The 21,542-nt window shown below is 42.4% G+C and overlaps 1 protein-coding gene across 3 annotated transcripts in view; it reads left to right on the forward strand.

The window, feature by feature from the left end:
• Positions 1–12,698, forward strand: part of TTC17 (tetratricopeptide repeat domain 17) — a 90,585-nt gene extending 77,887 nt beyond the window's left edge. For 2 of the 3 annotated variants that reach the window (XM_039867346.1, XM_039867361.1), the window contains 5 exons: positions 181–340; positions 1,218–1,301; positions 8,070–8,189; positions 9,861–10,004; positions 11,548–12,698. In XM_039867346.1, coding sequence (XP_039723280.1) covers positions 181–340; positions 1,218–1,301; positions 8,070–8,189; positions 9,861–10,004; positions 11,548–11,679 — 640 coding nt within the window. In that variant the 3' untranslated portion in view covers positions 11,680–12,698. Of the gene's footprint in view, positions 1–180; positions 341–1,217; positions 1,302–7,865; positions 8,045–8,069; positions 8,190–9,860; positions 10,005–11,547 lie in introns of those variants that run through there. The other variant, XM_039867353.1, reaches the window with a different exon arrangement.
• The last annotated feature ends 8,844 nt before the right edge of the window (positions 12,699–21,542 follow it).

Below are 21,542 nucleotides of genomic sequence, written 5' to 3' on the forward strand. Positions count from 1 at the left end.
CTGGAGTCCTTACACCTGCAAAATGAGAGAGAAGACTGAATAACTTTTGAGGTCCTCTGCTCTGAGATTCTGTGGTTGCAGACAGTGCTGATAACACATTGAAGTTATGATCAGCTGATTAATAATACTCCCCACTCACTCAGATTTTCTGTAGCTAATGTGGTAATCTCCATTTTTCAGCATCACAGAACACATAGACTTTGCCACTCCAATACAGCAGCCAGCAATGGAGCCTCTTTGCAACGGTAATCTCCCCACGAGCATGCACACCTTGGACCACTTACATGGGGTTTCCACCCGGGCCAGCCTGCACTACACAGGCGAGAGCCAGTTAACAGAGGTAAGTGCACAACTTTATTCAGCCGTCTCTAGTTTTTTAGCTCCACAGTTGTGGAATTCACAGCAGAAAGCAGAATGGCTTTTTTTGGTTGGCTGTCATCTAGGTGGCTTTAGGCTAAGCCTAACTTCTTTCAGGCCCTGAGACTAAGCTTATGCCTTTTTTTATGACCAGGAGATTTTAGTTCTGATTCACTCCTTGAGATAGATAGCATTCTGACTGCCATCACATAGAGGCTCTTGCAAGAAATATTGGGGCAGTTAATTCTCCTGTTGACATTCTAAAGAAGGAAAGGGTAAACCCAGCATATACCTAGCAAAGACTATGCCAAGAAGAATTGGGAAAACATGCCACAAATGTCCAGCAATAAAGGATTTATTACATAAATCTTGGTATAGATATAAGGTAGTATACAATGGAGCCATCAAGAAATACATTTAGTGGCATGAAGAAATTTTCAGAATACATTATATGAAAATGTAGATGACAGTATACAGTGTGATCGTATACTCTGTGAGAGAAATAATAAGTGTATACATAGAAAAAACTTGAGAGAGATATATAAAGATATTTAACAGTAGCTGTGTGTGGGTGACAGGGTTACAAATCATTTTTATTTTCTTTATTTACTCTGTTTTCTAATGTCGCTAAATGAATGTGTTTCACGTGTCTGTAATTTTTGTTAACGGGAAGAGGACTAAAGGGATGGCACAATGGCCTTAAATGTGTCTTCCTCAAAATGACTTACCAACAGGACCACAGCATGTACCCCAGAGAAATAACTTGCTTTCGCGGTATAGTGCCCAACTCGGCAACAGCAGTGTTATCTAGATCCTGCCTCAACTTCATTGCTCTCATCTATCATCTTCTTCCCTACCAGGTATTACAAAACCTTGGCAAAGACCAATATCCACAACAGTCACTTGAACAAATTGGCACCCGAATTGCCAAAGTTTTGGAAAAGGTAAGTCACCCTGTAGGAAAGCTGGAAACTATCGCCCACCTTCTAACTTTTCCAGATTATTTGCCACTAAGCTGCTCTAACCACTTCTGTTAGTTGCTTAGTAACTAAAGGGATAACGTGAAATAACCCTACACAGAATGTTTCATTCCCTTTTCCATTACCTTTTCCATCACTTGGTTAGTATTTTTTGCCACTTTGCTTACGTTCTGTGATGAAACCTACCTGATCAGTTTTCTTTTCTTTACTCCAGCATGGGTATATGGAGGTGGTGGTGCTGGGAACCGTGGAATCGAAGTATATGAAATAAGTCGGGTGTTCTTCTAGTGGTGAAGAATATTTGGTATTTCTGATAGTGGATGAGAAATACATCTTTAAATATCTTTTTCGCTTGAAATCATGAAACAAAATATTTGCAAACTGCATTTTCATACATCCTACAGAAAGTAACACCAGAAAGTATAACTGAGAGCCTCTGTGTGATATTTATGTAGAGAGGAGGTTTTTAAAATTAATTACTCTATGGTTAAGCATCTCTCTACTTTATTACTCTATAGAATTGGAGAGATATTATAACCTAGCGATTAAGAGAATCAACTCAACTTCCAAGATGACATGGCAGAATGGTAAGGGGTAGGGTAGTTAGTTTAAAAGAGAAGACATGGAAAGCATGTAGTAATTACGTTCTGTGTCAATTCTGAAGCCCACCTTGCCATCTGTCACCAGTTCCCCCAGTTCTAGAGTGGGGAACATTTCTGGCAATTGAGAAAGTTTTCTTTTCTAACTCTGTAAGTTCCAGCTTGAACACATATTCGCTACATTCTGCTCAAAAACGACAGAGTTCCTTATTTAGTTCTTCTCTTTTAATACCTTGTTAGAGGTGATTTTTTTAAAACTGTGTGTCACTTTCAGCATTCTTCCTGGAAGTCTCCCTAGCCAGGTCCACAGCTTTGTTGGATATTTTTTCCATATTCCAAAATGCAACCCCACCCTTTGTTTTGCCAGTGGATAACAGCCCCTCTTCTCCGGCCTCCAGCGATGGTTTCCTCGGTGCTCTTCCAGCCTCCGTTAATAGTCTCATTGCTGCTCTTTCAAGAAATGTCTACAACTCGTTCCCAAAACTAATACCACATTTTGAAGTTTCTGTTATGGCAATTCTCTGTTCTCAATATCAAATACTATTTCAGTGATCTATTTCTGCCTAACACACCACCACCAAATTTACTGGCTTAAAAGAAAACTATTATTTGCTTAGGGTTCTACAATCAGGGCTTTCTGGAATATTGGAAATTTTCTGTCTTTGGGTAATCATCAAAACTGAATGTTAACATTTAAGATCTGAGCATTTCTTTCTATGTAAATTATACCTCAGTTTTTTAAAATGAAGGTTAAAAAAAGATTTTAGACCACCAAAAACTGAAAGATGTATGTTACTAACAGACTGGCACAAAAAATCACTGAGGGGATTTTTTAGGCAGAAGGAAAACTATCTCAGTTGGAAACTCAATTACAGGGAAGAATGAAGAGCATCAGAAAGGGTAAATATAAAAGAGCATGACTCTAAAAAATAATAACAGTAATGACTTCTGAGGTTAACAATTCATGACAACAGTAATGCCAAAGGCAGAAAGGAGTTACACTGACCACTGTAGATGGTCTCAGGTCCAGTTAGACATTCCACACTCATGCAGTCAGCTGCACTTAGCACAGGCTATGTTCAGTAGGATAGTGGATAGGAAACCACAGAAGTTTCAGGCATGTACCTCCCTAGACTAGTGTAACCTTGAAAACAAAACTAGACAAAGACATTATGAAAAAGAAAAATTATAGATTAACCTCACTTGTGAATTTAGGTATCAAAACCATAAGCAAAATATTAACTGACTACATCCAATGGCAAATTTTTTTTAAGATGCACCTTGACCAAGTCGAGTTTATCCCAGAAATACAAAAGCAGTCTAACTTTGGAAAACCTTAAATTTCAATCACCAAATTAAAGAAGAAAAATTATGAAATCATTTTAGTAGATTGCATTTGATAAATCCAATGAGATGTAAAGCTAACACGAACTAAGAATAGACAGGACTTCTTTAATCTGATGAGAAGAATCAACAAACAAATACATCAAAGATAATTTTTAATGGAGGAAATACTTAAAATAATTCTTTGAAAGAATGCCTACCATCACCACTCTTTTCAATTTCGTACTAAAAGTCTTACCAAGGACAGTAAAATTGCGAAAAATAAATTAATGGCAAAAGAAAAGGAGGAAAAAAATATTTTCAAAAATTATATGATTGCCTACATAGCAAACCCAAAAGAATCTATAGACAAATTTTAGAAATAACGTTTTTATCAAGGTGGCTGCCTGTAAAGTCAATAAATGAAAATAAATTGCACTTCTATACAGCAGCAAAAAATGTCAGGAAATATAATTTCCAAAATATATTTACAACGATAAAAATATAAAGTTCCTGATAATCTAATAAAAAATTTGTAAGGCTTGTATGCAGAAAGTGATAAAAAAAACATATTAAAAGGCATTTTAAAAGACTTAAATAAGCAGAGAGATGTATAATGTTCATGGATAAGAAGACTTACATCATAAATGTCACTTTTCTCCTATTTGATTCATAGAGTCATTGCTATTATAATCAAAATACCAACAGGTGTTTTTATGGCACTTGAAAAGCAGATTTTTACATTTATATGGAAGGATAAAAAAATAGACATGATGCTCTTAAAAAGAAGAAGAAGGTTGTGAGAATTTCCTTACTTTTATAAAAATTTATAAAATAAGACAATATGCCATTTGCTCAAAAATAAACAAAAATCAGTAGGGGCCTAAATAGAAAGCCCAGAGCAGACTCTTAACATGCATAGAATTGTAGGTCAGTGGGGAGAGGGGGCTATTCAGGAAGCTGTGCTGGGCAGTTGCTTAGTTAATTTCAATCCTCATCTCACATCTGACACCAAAAGTCAATTCCATGTGAATTAAGGATTCAGATATCAAGAACTAAATTTAAAAATTAGAGTAAAATTTGGGAGATGTTCTTTCTGGCCTTGGAGTACAGAAAGGTTTCTTAAAGAAGATAGCAAAGCAAGCACTAACTGGAAAAGAAAATGTTAATAAGTTCAACTACATTAAGTTTAAATATTTGTATTTTAAGACATTTTTAAAGAGAGATAAGCCAGTGGGAGAAAATAGGTATAACATATTTAACCTACAAAGATTAATATGCAGAGCATATAAGTGAATTGATGAGAAAGATAAATAATAAAACAGAAACATGCATAAAAGATATTAACAGACATTTCATAGAAAAATATGTATGACCAATAAACACAAAATATTTTCAATCTCATTAATAATGAGGAAATGCAAACTAAGACTGCAGTAAAATGCAATTTTACCCCTACAGTTAATACCAAGGATTAGAAAGGAAATTGATTAAGGGGTACTTTTAAACAGTGCTCATGGGATTGTAAATTGTCACAGCACCTTTAGGAAACATTTGGCATTCTCTTTTATGTTAGATATTTGCATTATCCTGTGACCCAGCAATTTCACTCCTAGGTCGCTACTCCAGACTAGGGAAACTCATTGCACATTTATTTGCAACAGAAGACTTAAAAATAGGAAATAACTTAACCCCTCTCAACTACAGAAAATGAATAAACGCGTTATAGTATATTTACTTAATGGACATTTAATTGTGCAGCAAGGAAATTGAATAGTCTAAAGCTACAACAACATGGATGAATCTTTGAAATAGAGTGTTGAATAAAAACCTCCAATCCCAGAAGACTTCCTAAGTTATTATACCATTTTTCACGAGGCACAAGAAGTAAACTAAATATCGTCGAAGTAAATATTCATGTGTGAATATCATGAAGTAAATATTATGTGTAAATATAATGTGTGAGTGATAGAAGAGTGTTTAAAAAGAGCAATGAAATAATAAACATAACATTTAGGATAGCGTGTGCCTCTGGAGAAAAGAACAGAGGCTGGAATAGTGTAAGAACACATAGGTAGATGCAAGCTTGTTCTTTGGTAGTCATTATTTTGTGCTTTACAGCATAAGTATACATTTTATATAATTACATATTACATATAATTGTATAAATATGTTCTTTTGTATGTGTCAAATATTGGCATTAAAGAAAGATCATGTTATTTTTTAATAAAACATCCTTTTGAGGAGCCAGGCAAAAGGATCAAGTCACTAAGAAGGAAGAACAAATCAAGCTAGCTTCAGATTTCCCTGCAGCAGCCTTCCGCACCAAGAGGTAATGGAGCAATGTCAACAGATTATTCAAGGAAACAAAAAATGACCATGATTTTATATCCAGCCAGCTGCCCTTCAGGTTAGGAGGCTGCAACAGGAAGTTTTGAACATATTTGATCGTATTAATTTGCTAGGGCTGCCATAACAAAATGCCACAGACTGGGTGGCTTAAACAATAGAATTTTATTTTCTCACAGTTCTGGAGGCTGTAAGACTGAGATCCGGGTGCCAGGAGGAGTCCTCAGAGTCCTCTTTCCTCGGCTTGCAAATAACAGTTGTCTTGCTGCCTCTTCACGTGGTCATCTCTTTGTCCGTGTGACCCTGGTGCATCTCTTCTAAAAATTATAAATGAATTATAAATCCTTCACCCAAATTCAGTCATAGCGGATTAGGGCCTCATACCAATGGTCTCATTTTAACAATCTTCTCTTTAAATACCTTGTCTCCAAATACAAGTTACATTCTGAGGTACTAGAGGTTGAGACTTCAACATATGAATTTTGGGATAACACAAAACCCATAACAACAATCTCAAAGAATATTGTTTCCATGAATTCTTCTTGAGTAAACCACTAGCAGATGAACTTCAGCCAACTGGGAGATGATTGGGGAACCACACAAAAGGAATGTCAGTGATAAATGAATATATTTAACTGTAGAACCAATACTAAGACAAAGATGGGAAATAGGGTGACAGACAAGACTAAATACTATGTGCCCTAACAATGAAGAATGATAAAATTACCAAAAAAAAATATATATATTAGGCTGGAAGAAAGAAATAAGCTAGGAAACATGATAAGTTTTCTGATTGCCTCATTTATAATTCCTGGGAGTTAGAGACCACCATCAAAAGGGGCAAATGAAATAGGAAAATCCAAAATTAAACCTAAATTAATCCAAAATTAGACCCAAATTAAGTATTAGAATTTTGCATATGGTAAAAGTAGCATCTCAATGGTGTGAGATATGAATTTTTCATTAAATAGTGTTGGGACAGCTTAGCTATCTAGAAAAAAATAAAATTGGAGCCATATCTTTATACCAAGTTATATTTCAAATGGATCAAAAATTTAAATGTGAAAAATGAAACTATGAAAGTGCTAGGGGAAAACATGGTACAACTTCTTGATAACCTTAAAGTAAGGAAGACCTTCCTAACTGCAATTAAAAATCCAGGAGCCATCAGAGATAAATTAATAAACTGAACTATGTAGAAATCAAAACTTTTCGTGTCACTCAAGCACCATAAGTCCAACAGTGGACTTAGAAAACTGAGGGAATATATCTGTAATTCAAACCACAGGTAAGGGACTAATCTCCCTAATATATAAAGAGCTTTTTCAAATAGGTAATATAAAGACCTCACAGAAAAATTAATAAAATATATAAGAACAGATACTTTACAGAAAAATACAAATGGATGTCAAACATGAAAGGATAATCAGCTCCACTCATAAGAAGGGAAATGCAGATTTAAACCATGTTTTCCACCTATCAAAGGTCCAGGAGTTTAGTAACAATCTGCGGTGAGGCTATAAGGAAATAAGGGCACTCAGATATTTTTGTAGGAGGTTAAATTCTTATAATACTATGGAGGGCAATGTGATGATATCTGTCAAAATGCCAGCTGTATATTCCCTTGACATAGCATGTCCACTTCTGGAAATATATCCTGGAAATGCACGTGCACAAATGCAAAATTATACCTATACAGATTATTGTGGCAGCATTGTTTGTAATAGTAAAAACTGGGAGAAATTGATTAAAACTGGGAATATTGATTAATGAGGATCTAGTTTAATAAATAATGATACCTCCATACAATGAAATACTATGTAGTTGATAACAAAAGAATGAGGAGGCTTTCTATACACTGATGTCAGAAGATCTCCAAGGTGTATTGTTTAGTGAAAAAAGCAAAGTGCAGGTGACCGTTACCTCTTATATAAGTATTAGGTTTACCACATATAAAAAAGAATGGGACTATAAGTCTATATTCATATTTGTATAAAGCAGAAAATCCTAAAAGGCTGCATAAGGAACTAAAAATGGTGTTTACTTGTATACAATAGAGACAAGGATGGGAAAGAGACTGTATAACTTCGTATAATTTCCAGTCTTTGAAACATGCAAATGAGTTAACTATTTAAAAAGTTAAGTAAATATAAATGAAAAAAGACATGGTCATGAAATACAGTTCTGTTTAGTAGCCAAATAGTTTTGGACAAGACACTTAATCTCTCTGAATCATAGTTTTCTCACCTATAAACAGGCCGAAATCATAGACTCAAGCTCATGATTGTTGTTAGGATTGAGAGGATGAACATGGTGGGAGAGATGAATTACGTACCTAGCAGGGTGCCAGCACCAAGTACTCAGTTAAGTGGTCATTAATTCGTGTTGCTGTTCTTACTCTTGGTAGTAAATTAGTATGTTATTTAAGAGACATCAGCTTTGGTTGACCGTTCCTTCGTAGAACCAGACATCCTGGGTCCTTTCCAGCATGGCAGCCCTCTACTGGAGAGTGAAAGGCCAAGGAAAGAAGGCAATTGACTGCCTGCGCCAGGCCCTCCACTATGCTCCACACCAAATGAAGGTGAGTGGGACTCAGAAGATGTGAATTTCTCCCCCTTGGTCCTTTCCATTGCCCAGTGGTTTATGAGGTTTCAACTAGCCTTCCTCACACGCAGCCAGTAAGGAAGTGGCAAAGTGCTAAGATAGGATGGGGCAGAAGAGCCTGCAACCCGGCTTAAGCCACCGCAAGCCTGTGAGTTATACCCACAAGAACATGGAGGGAGGGCTTCAAGAGCACTGTAAGAATTACGTCATTTAAAACCCCTTCTGCTGCCGTCAGAGCCACCCAATGTATAGCAAATACACAGGCCTGGGCAGGCCATCACCCCAGAAGTTGTTCTGAATTTAGCTAGCCCCCTGGGCCTAGAGGCCTGTTATACTTGTTTTGCTTATGCACCTTACTGACACTTGCTTCCAGACACAGAAACAGAAGCAAAGTTTTCTTTCTTACACACCAGCCAGTTCCTGTTCTTTTACTGACTTTACCTTTAGACACACAAAACCAGACCAGCTAACCCTGTGTAACATCAGTCTTTTCAAAAAAGCTGGTTATTGTGATGATGACTGAGATAGTAAAATTTTTTAACAGCACATTTGTATCCACATGTGCAGAGTTCTGCATTCATCTCCAGATCTCATACTTCCTAAAGACAAGGCTTATGTCTTCTCTGTTTATAAAGGCAGTAAGTGGAGCGATGGAGGGCACAGGCTTTCCTGTCGGGCCCCACTGACTTCTAAATGCAGCTCTGCTTCTTACTAGTTTTGTTATCTTAGGCAAATTACTAAACTTCTAAGACCTCATATAATGACATGCATTCTAATGAGTGTCCTGTTAGGACAAAGATGAGCCCCCAGCCTTTTTTTTTTTTTAATTGGTTTCTTCTGTATCTCCTATAGAACCCAGTACAGTGTGGTATAGACAGCAGTTGTTCAGGTAACACATTTAAAGGGAAAAAATATTTGTGATGATAATAACCTTGCTACTTGTTCAACCCATTATTCTCTGTACTGCCAGGTGACAGGGAAGGGCCAAGACTCTAGATCGGAGCTCAGAGAACTTTTTTCTACAGCAGGCCAGATTGTAAGAAATTTAGGCTTGCAGGCCAGACAGCCTCTGTTACAACCACTCAGATCTTCCATGGTAACATACAATAGCCACAGAAATACGTAAAGGAGTGGGAATGGTTGTATCCAATGAAACATTACAAAAACAGGCAGCAGACTGGATTCGGCTTGCGGACCAAAGCTTGTCAACCCCCGCTTCAGATGGTGCAGTGGTCTTGGCAGAAAATACTTTTGCTCTATGACAGCACCACTCAAAGTGTGGCCTGTGGTGGACAGGTGTCAGTGTATTAACTATTTATCACCAATCTGAAATGAGACAAGGAGTTTGCACCAGAATGTAAACCAGTAGCTTCACTCAGCAAGGTTGTTTTCTCGGCGGACATTTTTTGTTTTGCTTGTGTTTTGAGGCAAGACTTTCTCAGTGAAAGAGATACGCGTTGGTTTATATTCTGGTGCAAGCTCCGTATCTATCACAGACCAATAGCAAACAGCAGACGAGCACGTCGAGTGGCACTACTCCGTCATTTTCCAGAATACACCAACTGTGTTATTTACGATCACAAAAACCGAGAATGAAAGCTCAGAAACCAACGTCCCTCCCTTCTCGCCATTCCTCTTCCTCTCCCAGGACGTGCCCCTGATTAGCCTGGCCAACATCTTGCACAATGCCAAGCTCTGGAACGACGCCGTCATAGTAGCCACCATGGCGGTAGAGATCGCGCCACACTTCGCTGTGAACCACTTCACGCTGGGCAACGTCTACGTGGCAATGGTGAGGCTGGCGTGTGAGCAGAGCACACCAGCTCATATCTTTAATTTCAAACTTATTTGACTAATTTTTGTGTCTGTTTTCTGTAAGTTTTGTGTCTAAAATCGCTAGCTCTACCAAACATTTTATGGGTAAGGAGTTTGTGAGTTTTTTTAAATAATACATGAAATTCATCTAAGTATTCTCAACTGTGTAGTTCCTCACCATGAGTTTAACACTAACAGTAGAGTCTGATTTACCTACAGTTTTCTGAAGACATTACCTGTTCCAGAAAACCTTACCTAACTCTCTGCGTGGATATACACTCACTACACTCTCTTACTTCTGGGTTGGGCTAGGTACCTATCATTGCATCATGATGCCCTGTGCCTAGTTTTCTTGCCACCTTGTTTTATAATGTTTTGTTGAAGTATTTGTCTCTTCCCCAGACTAGGAGCTCCTTAGGGAAAATGCTGCTCTTCATCTCCCTGTTCCTAGCTCTATGTGTTTGGCACATAGTAGGTCCTCACCAAATGCCTAACAAATGAAGAAATGCCACTAGTTTCACAGGATACCATTTACAGAGAAAATGGCAACACTGTCATCCAGAACCCTCATTCTGGTCAGAAACGAGAAGTGACTTCAGAACTTAGAATTCTGGGGCCCCCGAAAGCTGTCATAGCCAAATGTAACATGTCATTTGCTTTCATCTAAAGCTTGGTGTCCCAACATGGCACTCTTCCCAGGGCCCTCCCAATAAAGGCTCACAGAATGAGCAGCTTCAGGCCGTGAGTTTTGTGTGCCATCCATGACTTCAAAGGCAGGGAGTATAATCTGGCCAGGTAGTGTTGCTGAATGCACAGATCTCTCTCTGCTTCTGAAAACTGAAGAATCTTTTTTCATCTCCAGTAAATGTGCAGTTTTCTACCCTGAATGAGGAATTCGCCCTCTCATTTGGCTAGAAGGAGTTACTTAACCAGTTGGTTTGGGTTCTCCTTTGAGAGTGTTAGTCTCAGTAAAAGATTAACGCCTTCGGTATGGCAGTGATCATGTCCAAAGCATGTTCGTATTTTTAAATGTTAGCGAGAATAAAAAAAACTTTAAAAATTTACAGGTCATATTGAGCAACCTGACTCGACTTCCATCTTTCCAGCTACAGCCGAAAATTCAGGCAGATGCATAATGAGCATTCACCAGGCATAGTAGAGGTTTCTGTGAGGATTAAGTGGAATGGTTTTCATAAAGCACCCAGCTAGTGCCTGGCACACAGCAGGTACTCAGTCACATTAGTTCTTCCTGTCACTGCCACGATTGCCGCCTTTGCTGGGTGCAGCCCGTGTAAAGCCGGACTCCCCTTTTCTCTCTGGTTCTCGGGCCCTGTGATGTTGTGGGTGGGGGCGGAGGTGGTGGTTTCCTCCCAGACCCCAGTTTTCCTCAGCAGTCTAGGTCCGTTGAGAAAATGCTGCAGGATTGTCACCAGCACGGAAGTGCTTTTGAGGAAAAACAACCCTGGCGTGTGTTCAGTGTGGTGGGAGGACCCCTCTCTCACTGTCCTTTCCCCTCGCAGGAGGAGTTTGAGAAGGCGCTGGTGTGGTACGAGTCGACGCTGAAGCTGCAGCCCGAGTTCGTCCCGGCCAAGAACCGAATACAGACCATCCAGTGTCACTTAATGCTGAAGAAGGGGCGGCGTTCCCCTTAGCGCACCCCTCCTTTCTCCCTCTTTTCTCATGCTCCTCAAAAAAAAAAAAAAAAAGAAAGAAAGAAAGAAACCAATCATTGTCAGTATCTGCTTTTAATGATGTGTGTGAAAAATAACTGAGTAAGACTTATAACAGGACTTTTACACTTGTGCACATTGGTTTGGTTTGGGTTTTAAGCTCCTTTCCCCACAGCCAACTTCAGAAACACAAAGTTCTTAAAAGGAAAATGCAGCTTAAAGATATTGTGTAAATACTGAGCCAAGACATTTCTGGAGCTGTGCTCTGTCTCCAAAACCTCGAGGCCTTTAGGGCTTTTCTCCGTGGTCCAGCCTGCCTCCTCCTCTGGCGGAGGATGAACCCGCACGCGCATCCTCTGCTTCCTCGTAGCCTCTGTTGTCAGTGGAAACGCAAAAGCCCATCCGGTGCTGGTGGGTGAGGGCCGCGTTCTGCGCGCTCCATTAGCTCTCCACGCTGTCCCAGTCCTGTCCGCTCCACGCTGCTGTTACAAACGCTCAGAGGTAGTCTGCAGGGGAGGAAGGGGGGAAATGACGTTAAAAACAAAACCTTTACAACAGCAAAAACTCGTAGGATCACCTGACCTCTGTAATGTTATTTATGTTGGGGAGGGAGGGGGGCTGAGAAGGGGAAATCAGCCATGTACAACATCTATATCATTTGTACTTTAATTACAAATCACAAGGAAACCAATAAATGGAAATCTATTATAACAGGTTTATATATATAGAATATGTATATTTGAAGCCCTCTACAGACTGAGTCTATGTTTTACTAATTCTTTGTTCACTGTGTTTCCCATCTTGGAATAAGGTGCGAGTGTCAGTTCTCCCTCCCTGAGGCCTTTAGACTTGCTCCTCAGGAGGGAGCGACGAGCCAAGGTCGAGTATTTCTGTACAATGCTGTTACCTCTGGTCCCAGGAGAATCAGAAACTCCAGACATTTTGGAATCTTCAAGGGCACATACTGAGAACAAAAATAAAAGTTGTTTATGAGCAAAATAGGTCTGTAGTATGGTTTTTCTTTAGAACCAGGCTGACATGGTCAACTGTGAAGCCTCCCTATAACTGGATCCGATCTCAAGTCCTAGGTTGTCTTTATTTTTTCACAACAGCCAGCTTAGGGGAGAAACAGTCCACCACTGGGTTTTTATGGTTGATGAACTTATTAGCATGTTACCTTTGACCAGGAAAGCTGTGCAATCAGCAGATGTTCACAGTTGGGTATATAATTGACCTTCCAGGAAAAGGAAGGATAAGCCACAAGGTCATATGCCTTCAGGTAAGCACAGATCTAAAGTTCATGGAGAACTTTGGTGAGAGTCATACCAATATAAAATTGAGCATTCCCTTTGGGACAGGATTTCTGGAGACTTTCCTAGAACATTATCAGACACCAACATCTCAAATACGAGATCACTGATCTGGGAGCATTTGGTTCTAGCACAGACCAAAGAAGTACCTAGAAGCAGGTGAGCAATCAGACATACCTGTGAACTCTGTCCTTTATGCAGCTAGACTGCAGCTAAGTCCAAACAGTTTTAGCAGATGTATTTTGAGAACAAGTTCACCTGCTGCTGAATAAAGTGAGCCTTTATTCACCGGGAGATCCTTATAAATTAACTAACATGCGTGTCTAAGTGTATTCCTTGCTTCTCCACCTCTCCGCAATTTGGTGTTTAGTGTTTCCTGAAACAACTTTGGTTTTTTGTTTTTTAATTTCCATACAAGGAAACTCATTCTTTGGTGTGCAGTTCTGTGAGTTTTGACAGTTGCATAGTCCCGCAGCCACTACAACATTTAAGTACAAAACTTCCATCACCCCCCAAAAGACTCCCTCATGCTGCCCCTTTGTAAACACCACCTTTAGCCCTTGGCAGTCGCTGCTCTGTTCTCCCTGTAGTTTGTCCTTGCCCATACTGTCATATAATGGAATTGTGAATAGCCTTTTGAGTCTGACATTTTTCATTTAACATACGGCACTTGAGATTCCTCCATGTGGCACGAATCGGTTCATTACTCTTGATTGCTGAATAGTGTTTCATCGTTAATTCACCTGTTGGAGGACATTGGGATGTTTCTATATTGGGGAGATTAAGAACAAAGCTGCATCAAACACATGTAGGTTTTTGTGTGTACATAGGTTTTCATTTCTCTTACATAAATAATTCAGCAGTCGCTTTCCTGTTGTAGACGCCCTGAGTTCCTGGTATGTGCCAAGAGGATTCTGAAAGTTTTCCATGAGAAAACTCATTTAAGCCTCGTGCAAACCCAAAAGAATAGGTATTATTGTTATTCCGATTTTAAGAATGGGAAAACCGAGATTACATCATTTTCCCAAGACTCCGGCCAGGAAGGGATGGAGTCGAGGTGTGAGCCCAAACACACCCCTGTAGACTTGCAAACACCATGCTCTGTGTCCCCGTTCTTTCATTTGCCCCTCACTACTACAAAGCGAGGTAGACGATATCATCCCTGCTTTACAGATGAGAGCACCAAGGCTCACAGGTGAAGTAACAGGTTCATAATCACACAGTTAATGTGGAGTTCAGACTCAGACCAAGCTCAGATGTGCCTAAATTAGTGCTCTTAACTGCTCCGCTATACTTCTTCTTCCATGTATAAGTTATTTCTAGCGAGTACTTCATTTTTTTGTTCCTTATTTGCTTTCGGGTATGTTGTTGTCTCTCCCATATGTGTTCATATGTCACGCGTCTGTGTCTCCTAGCATTAACTGCACTATATTATATAGTAAACAATAAATGCTGAATGATTGACAGTGCAATTAATATGTTCCTCTTCTTCCTGCTGTTGGAGTTCTGAGGGCTTTCCACCCATATCTCATAATTTTTTAGGAAACCAATCAAAAGGAAACCAAATATCTTGCTTCTCTACAATGAAACTTGCACGCACACGCCCACACGCGCGCGTGTGCGCGCGCGCGCGCGTGCACACACACACACACACACACACACACCCCTGTTCAGGCTCCCTGCTTTCGATTTGGCTAAGAAGCTAATAAAGGACATGCAGTCTACCCTTCACTACCCAAGGGCCCTGCTGCACTGGTTAAGACGGTGGGGCCACCTTCCCCTTTCCTGGGCCTCCGGCAACTCCGCTCTGATGTCTGTGCTTGTGGTCATCTCCCAACCAGTGGTTAAGCCAGCATCTGGGAATACTGGCTTCTAACTTCAACTTCTGTGGTTATTCTAATGGTCAGACATACCCCCACCCCTAGATCTAACCCCATGTTTTCCCCTTCTGTGGAGATGCAACCAAGCAAGTCCAGCTCTACCTACATTTAATTCAGACCCTAGTGATGTCGAACACTGGATGAAACAGACAAGGTTTCTGAACTTAGAGAGTCACAATCTAGTTAAAGAGACAGGACTGAGAGAATCAGAGGACACGGAGTCCACTCCAGCAGAAGCCTGAATGTTGAAGACTCAGAAATGGAGTTCTCTGATGGACCTGTTATAGGAGTCCCCTGGGACAGTGTAGACTTTTCTAGGTGCACATACCTCGGTTTGGACACTCCAAGCAGAGCCCTCCATGGCTCAGCCCCTGTGTGTCTTTTTATACTTTTCTTCTGCCACTGATTTTTCCTTCAACGGACATGGATTAAATAGAATACTTATTATGTGCCAGACACTGTGCTGGCCACTGCAGGTAATTCCATTCAGTGGGAGAATAGAGTGTGGGTGGGAGAGGGGTGAGAGATGAGGCTGGGGCTGGATTGTGAACAGCATCATAAGCAGACGTAAGAAGTTTGGGCTTTGTCCTGAGGGACATGGAGAGCCAATCCCCAGCTTGTTCTTTGAACTACAATTTAGTGTTTCCCACATGCATCAAACTTCCACGTTTCATGCCTGGGATCATGCCGTTTCCACAACCTGAATGCCAATTCTTCCCACTCTTCCCCTTTTTTCATATTACACTGGTTTTCTGAGGCATTGGTCACATGTCACAGGATGCCATGCTTCTACAGCACCTGTGATAACCTCTTTGGTGACACTCATCACACTGTAAGGAAATGAGCTATGCATTTTTGTCTAATCAATGCTTAGCTCCATGTCTAATTAATGTCTATATCCCCTGCTCTAAAAATATAGGGGCCTAGCACAAAACAGTTACTTAATTTAAAAAAAAAAATAGTTACTGAACTATTGAACTAATGGTGAACAGATCCAGCAATACCCTAGAGAAGCTATAGCAACGTCATGGAGAAGAGACTGTAAATATGTAGCGATTAAAGGGCCGGGAAGAAATGGAACAGGGAGAACTGCAGAGGACATGTGGCAAAGCCATTCCTATCTAACCGACAGAGGTACTGCCCCGCCTCTCAGCCTACCTCTGACCCACCCAGTGCTCCGGACCCCTAAATAAAACGCTTTGAACAGAGACAGGCACACACTACCCAAACAATAAATGTTAGCTCTTCTTATTAGCAGAGGTCTTCAATCCTGCCGCGAAATCTTTTCCTAATTCTAGAAATAAATTACCTTTTCCCTTCCGTTAAGAGTCTTGTTTCATTTCTGGACCCTGATTCAAAAGATTGACTGCTCAGAACTCTGATTCCTAGCCTGGAAGGCAAGGAGCTCGCCCATGAGAGCATTTAATAGAAATACTTGAGAAATTTTTTATGTTTCTGGGTTTTATTTTTTTGTTTTTTGGGTTTTTTTGGTAAAGTTCTTCTATTGTATCTTTTATTATTGGAAAACAAAGCCCAGACCTCTGTTGAATGTCATGCCCAGTCAGACCCTTATCACATGCTAGCTTCCTAAAAATGGCAGACATTTGACAGGAGCCTGGGACTTCTCCAATGAGACTTCTCCAAAAGTTTGAGAATGTGTCCAGGTCGTTCTCACTATAGCCGGGTGCCTTGGGATGAGGCTAGTGAGGATCAGGGGGCCCAGGGAAAAGGGATCCAGCCAACTTCTGCCCATTGCTCTCCTAATCCTGCAGGTGGCAGCTGGACACAAGGCTGAGCATCTGAGGACCAAATTCAGCAACTAAGGGGCGGACCCCACGGCATTCCAGGCTCAGAGATGCTCACAAACTGGGGAGCTCCAAGTCGCTGGCCTCAGAGGATGGAGAGACTAATGGGAAGTGGATGGAGCCCCTAGACCTGCGTTGTCCCGTACGGTAGCCGCTAACCAATCTGCCTGTCGACATTTACATTTAAATTCATTAAAACGGAATAAAATTTAAAATTTACACAACATACAGATGATGTATTATAGAATTGTACACTTGAAACTTGTATAATTTTATTAAGCCATGTCACCCCAATAAATTTAATAATAAAAACAATTTTCAGTTCTGCTGCTGCACTGGCCACATTTCCAGTGCTCAGCAGCCACCCAGGGCTACTGCAGGACAGTGCAGGTGTGAAACGATTCCCTCATCAGGAAGTCCTGTGGGAGAGCGCTGCCCCAGACAACGAGCTCCACCCCCTGCACCAAGTGCAGGATCACCAGGACCGCAGACGGAGTCGGAACTGGAATGCATCCCCAGAGAAGGCCCATTCAGAAGACCTCAGAGCGTATGACCCTTGAAGCAGACCTCTCATCTCCTCCTTCTTGGGGAATAATCATTTCTCCTCAAGGTTTGATGAGACTCCGGATTTAGGGCTCTGGATGAAATAGGGTGTGAAAGGAGACACCACCTGGTTCTTTTGGCTAACCGAGTACTTGGGGGTGTCTGGAGGGCCAGCTGCAGGTCCCGCCGCACCACACCCTAAGGCCTTAGTGCCTTCAAACACCGTCACTTCTGCCTGGGGTGCTCTTTCCTTTACATCTACTTCTCAAATGGAGGGGTCTCTGCGCCAGAGCTATGGTGCCACATTCCCTCGCACCCACTTCTACATGCCCAAGCCTGCTGGCCTTGCCTGCTGGGATCTGCCCCAGGGGACTTTTTCTGGCTGCGGGAGTACATTTGGCCCTTGCAGTACCGTCTGGGCAATACTGCAGAGTTAATGCGCCCAGCAGAGTAGAATCACTCTGTTCTACATTTTCTCCCAGAGTCCTTCAGGGGCAACTGGCCTGATAGGACACCCTTCACTGGCTTTCCTCACCCCAGGTCACACTGCATCCTCCCCACCCCCACCCACCCCGCTTCCTTTACTGGTGCTTCCTCAGATCACTCGTCAAATAAATAACTTGCACCAAAATTCTTAGAGTCTTCTGGGCAACCCAAGCCAAGACAAGGGCCTGCCATATGCCAGACACAGTGGTAAGCACAGAGGAAAAGAGATGTTACAAAAGCAAACTCAATTCCTCTCTCATGAGTTTGCAGTGACGTGGGTGAGGCAAACAGGTAAAGAGGCAACCAGGAGACAGCGGGCAAGTAGCACTGTGATGGACAAGAGGAGATGTAAGGAGCCCCAAAGAGGGATGTCTCTCCAGCCTGGATGAGGAGAGGGTTGGGAGTGGTGTCTGGGGGGAGGAGGGTGCAGTTAAACTGAGTGCCGAAGGGTGAGGGGACGATGGGAACTCCAGACAGCAGCAATCCTGAAGACAATGAATGGAGAGACACAGAGAACTTTCGGGCTGGGAAAAATATAATGATGGGCTTGGCCTCCCACAAAGACTATGCTGGCGGCCATGTGAGAATGGGCCGGAGCTGGTGAGGATACTGGTTCAGGGATGGACAAGGAGAGACGGATCACAAATTAGGCAGGGTCCAGGCCCTGGGGATGGGCAGAAGGTAAGAGATCAGAGGAAGGTTGATGGAGAGTTTGCCAGGACCTGATGATCACAGAGTCACAGCAGCTGAGAGAGACTTCAAGCTCCGGAGGGCACTTTACCTGCCATAACACTTTCAGCAGAGTAGATGGCAGGTGCTCAGTGAAATTTATTGAGCAATGAATGAATTTTCTTTATGAGCAGTGCCTGACCTTTCCTCTAGCTAGACAAGGGAAAATTCACTGAAATTTCTGATAAAAATAACTGTATCAGTCAGCTATCGCTGTGTGACAAACTACTCCCCAAATTCAGTGGCTTAAAACAACAGTCAGTTATTATTATATCTTACCTGTCTTTGGGTCGGCTAGGAGTAGGCTGATCAAGACTGGGCTCAGAGGAGGGTCAGGGGTTCTGCTGACCTCACTGGGGTCGCTTCTGCAACTGGAGCTTGGTTAGGAGGCTCTTCTCTGGGCAGGGCTTGGCTGGGCACTTTCACTGGGGCAACTGGGCTCCCTATGCCTCCCATCCTCTTCTGGGACCAGTGAGCTAGCCCAGAATTCTCTTGGCAATGGCAAAGGCACTAGGGAATAAGCCCAATCACGCGAACACTTTTAAATGCCCTGCTTGTGTCACGTCTGCTGATATCCTTTGTCCAGGGGCAGCGAATTACAACTTGTCCTCAGTGAGAGAGCACTGCACAGTCACATGGCAGTGGGCATGGATACAGGGATGAGCGGGGAGCTGGGGCCATTAACACAACCTACCACAGCCTTCTTCCAAGTTTTGACTTCAATGGGCCAGATAGGCAGAATATTTGCTTTGTGCTGTCTGTCCACTCCACAGTCCTGGAAGGATTTATCACTTTGGAATGAAAGTGTCACTTTGGGAAAACTTTTGTTTTTTTACTTCCCCAGTTATCCCTCTGTCAACACATTTCCCATGGTTCTAAAGCTGATTCTTTGTGTTTCTGTCTCCTCTGTTACACTGCGAGCTCCTGTCCTATTAATCTAGGGCCCAGACTGGATGTCAATAAATATCTCTTAAATGCTGTATGAATGACAGCACATTTCTGGACACCGTGACTTCTCCATTCTTTGACCCTTTATCTCATCTTTTGGGTATTGCCAGTTTACCCATTATGCTTGTAAGTCATCATTATAGAATCACATAGTTGACTTTTTACCGACCTATCAGGCCCTTCAAAGTAGCCACCTCAAAAACTACATCTTTATCTACACTTTTCCCGCTCTGAGCTGTGAAGGAAGTTTCAGGAATTCCTGCAATAATGCTGTCCTGCTCACTTGAATACTCCTGAGGGTGACAAACCGTGGCCTGGTTAAGATAAATGGAAGTTTTGGAAATGGCTAATAGTCAATAGCTTTGGATGCAAAGCTGTTGACTGAGATAGGTGATCAAGCTGAGTCACTCCAGGGACGAAAACAAGACATGCTCAGGAACGAATGGGCCTGAGATTCTCCCGTAGTTTAAGGTTGTCCCTGAGGACAGTCCAAAGGAGCCCCTGAGGGGAGCAGACAGTAGAATTTGAGCACGTTTACTCCCTTCCAAGGTGACTGTTTTCTCATCCGTACAATGTTGGAGGAGAAAGTTCTGCTCTCGTTCACTTTGGCTGTGGTTCTTATTCTTTTCAATCCTTTGAGAATTTGATGACAGCTCTGGACCCTTGGTCCAGAAAAATGCTCGTGAGGCCATATTTTGCATATGATTTCCAGGGATGAATGGACCCCCTGAAACAGATCCAAGGATCTCAGGTAAGATCTTCTCTTTGGCGAACACACTAACTAGAACGAAGGCGCTAGGGAGCATCCAGGACGGTTTTGTCCGTTTCTTAGTTTCTGCCGCTCCCCACAATGCGCCCAGCCCAGAGCTACGCCATAACAGACTCTCCAGAATAGAGTATGTGGACAACTTGTGGCAATCTTCTTCACTAGGAGATTACTTTTGTGAGTGACATGTCCGTGGCTGCCTTGTCCCCTCAGCCCTCCCACCACAGCTGGGCAGTGCAGTCCGAGTGCGGTGAGGTTCTCAGAATGGCTGTATTTCAATCTCTAAAATGTTCTTGCTTGGGAAGAAGCAAGAGAGAGCCTTGCTGCTCCAATCAGACTCGGGGAGTCAGGCCCGAAAGACTTTACTTTGGGCGCACAAGAGCCAGGACAGACCAGACCCCACTGCATTTTAGCAGGCACCTCCCTGCCTCCCGCCCCCCACCGCTGGCTCTCCTTGGTGTCCCTCCCTTCAGACACCTGTCAGGGAGCTCTGAGCAGCCATCAAGGGCACAGCGGTGGGAAACGGTGGCTATGAAGCCTTACGGCCACAAGAGGGACCCATTTGTTCTGAAAGGACCGCGTCTGGCTGAGATCGTGACTCCCGCCTTCATCCAACACCCACGCAGTCTCCCGGTTGTGTTGGGTGCTGACTGCCGAGTGGGGACGGAGCGTGGGGTGCAGGGCCAGGCCTCCACTCTGAGGTCCTGGCTCATGTGGCCACCAACTGAGGCATTTCTCCCTCAGCCACCTGTTTCATTTGCAATGGGCAAATGGCCTAGGACACCTACGTGGCACGGCCACTCTCGATGTTTCTGAGCTTTCAGAACTTCTATAAGGTGCGCTTCATCCACTCTTAATGTTTTCTTTTCTTTATGGCAAAAGCAACCCAAGTTCAAAGGGAGGAATGAGAAAATTCAGACAGGCAAAGGATATCTGTAACCAGCCCATCTCAAAGACAACCCAAGTCACCACCACAGGGGTCCGTCCTGCCCGGTACCCTCACGGACAAGCTCCTCAGGAGGCTTTCAAGGAGAATGGGGGTGCATCATTGTCTGTGGGGTATCTCGGCAGTCTGTATAGAGCTGGATACCTCCAGGGTTTCAGGTCATAGGTGCATGGAGGGAAAAATAAGTGGCCAGGGAGGGATCTAATCCACACTAAGCTAGGCTGTGCGACACATTGCCTCTTCCATTCGATTCACACATGCTAAGGTGAGGATCATTCTTGCTTTTCAGCTGAGGAAACTGAGCCTCAGAGCGATGAAGTCATTTCCTTGGGGTCACACAGTCAGGGAGTGATGGAGTCCAGATCTGCAGGCAGGACTGTCTTGCTCCAGAAGCTGATGCTTTTACAAAACCCACCCCAGGGCCTCTCAGGG

The sequence above is a fragment of the Pteropus medius genome, unplaced genomic scaffold (assembly GCF_902729225.1).
Source record: "Pteropus medius unplaced genomic scaffold, Ma_sr-lr_union100, whole genome shotgun sequence".
NCBI lineage: Eukaryota > Metazoa > Chordata > Mammalia > Chiroptera > Pteropodidae > Pteropus > Pteropus medius.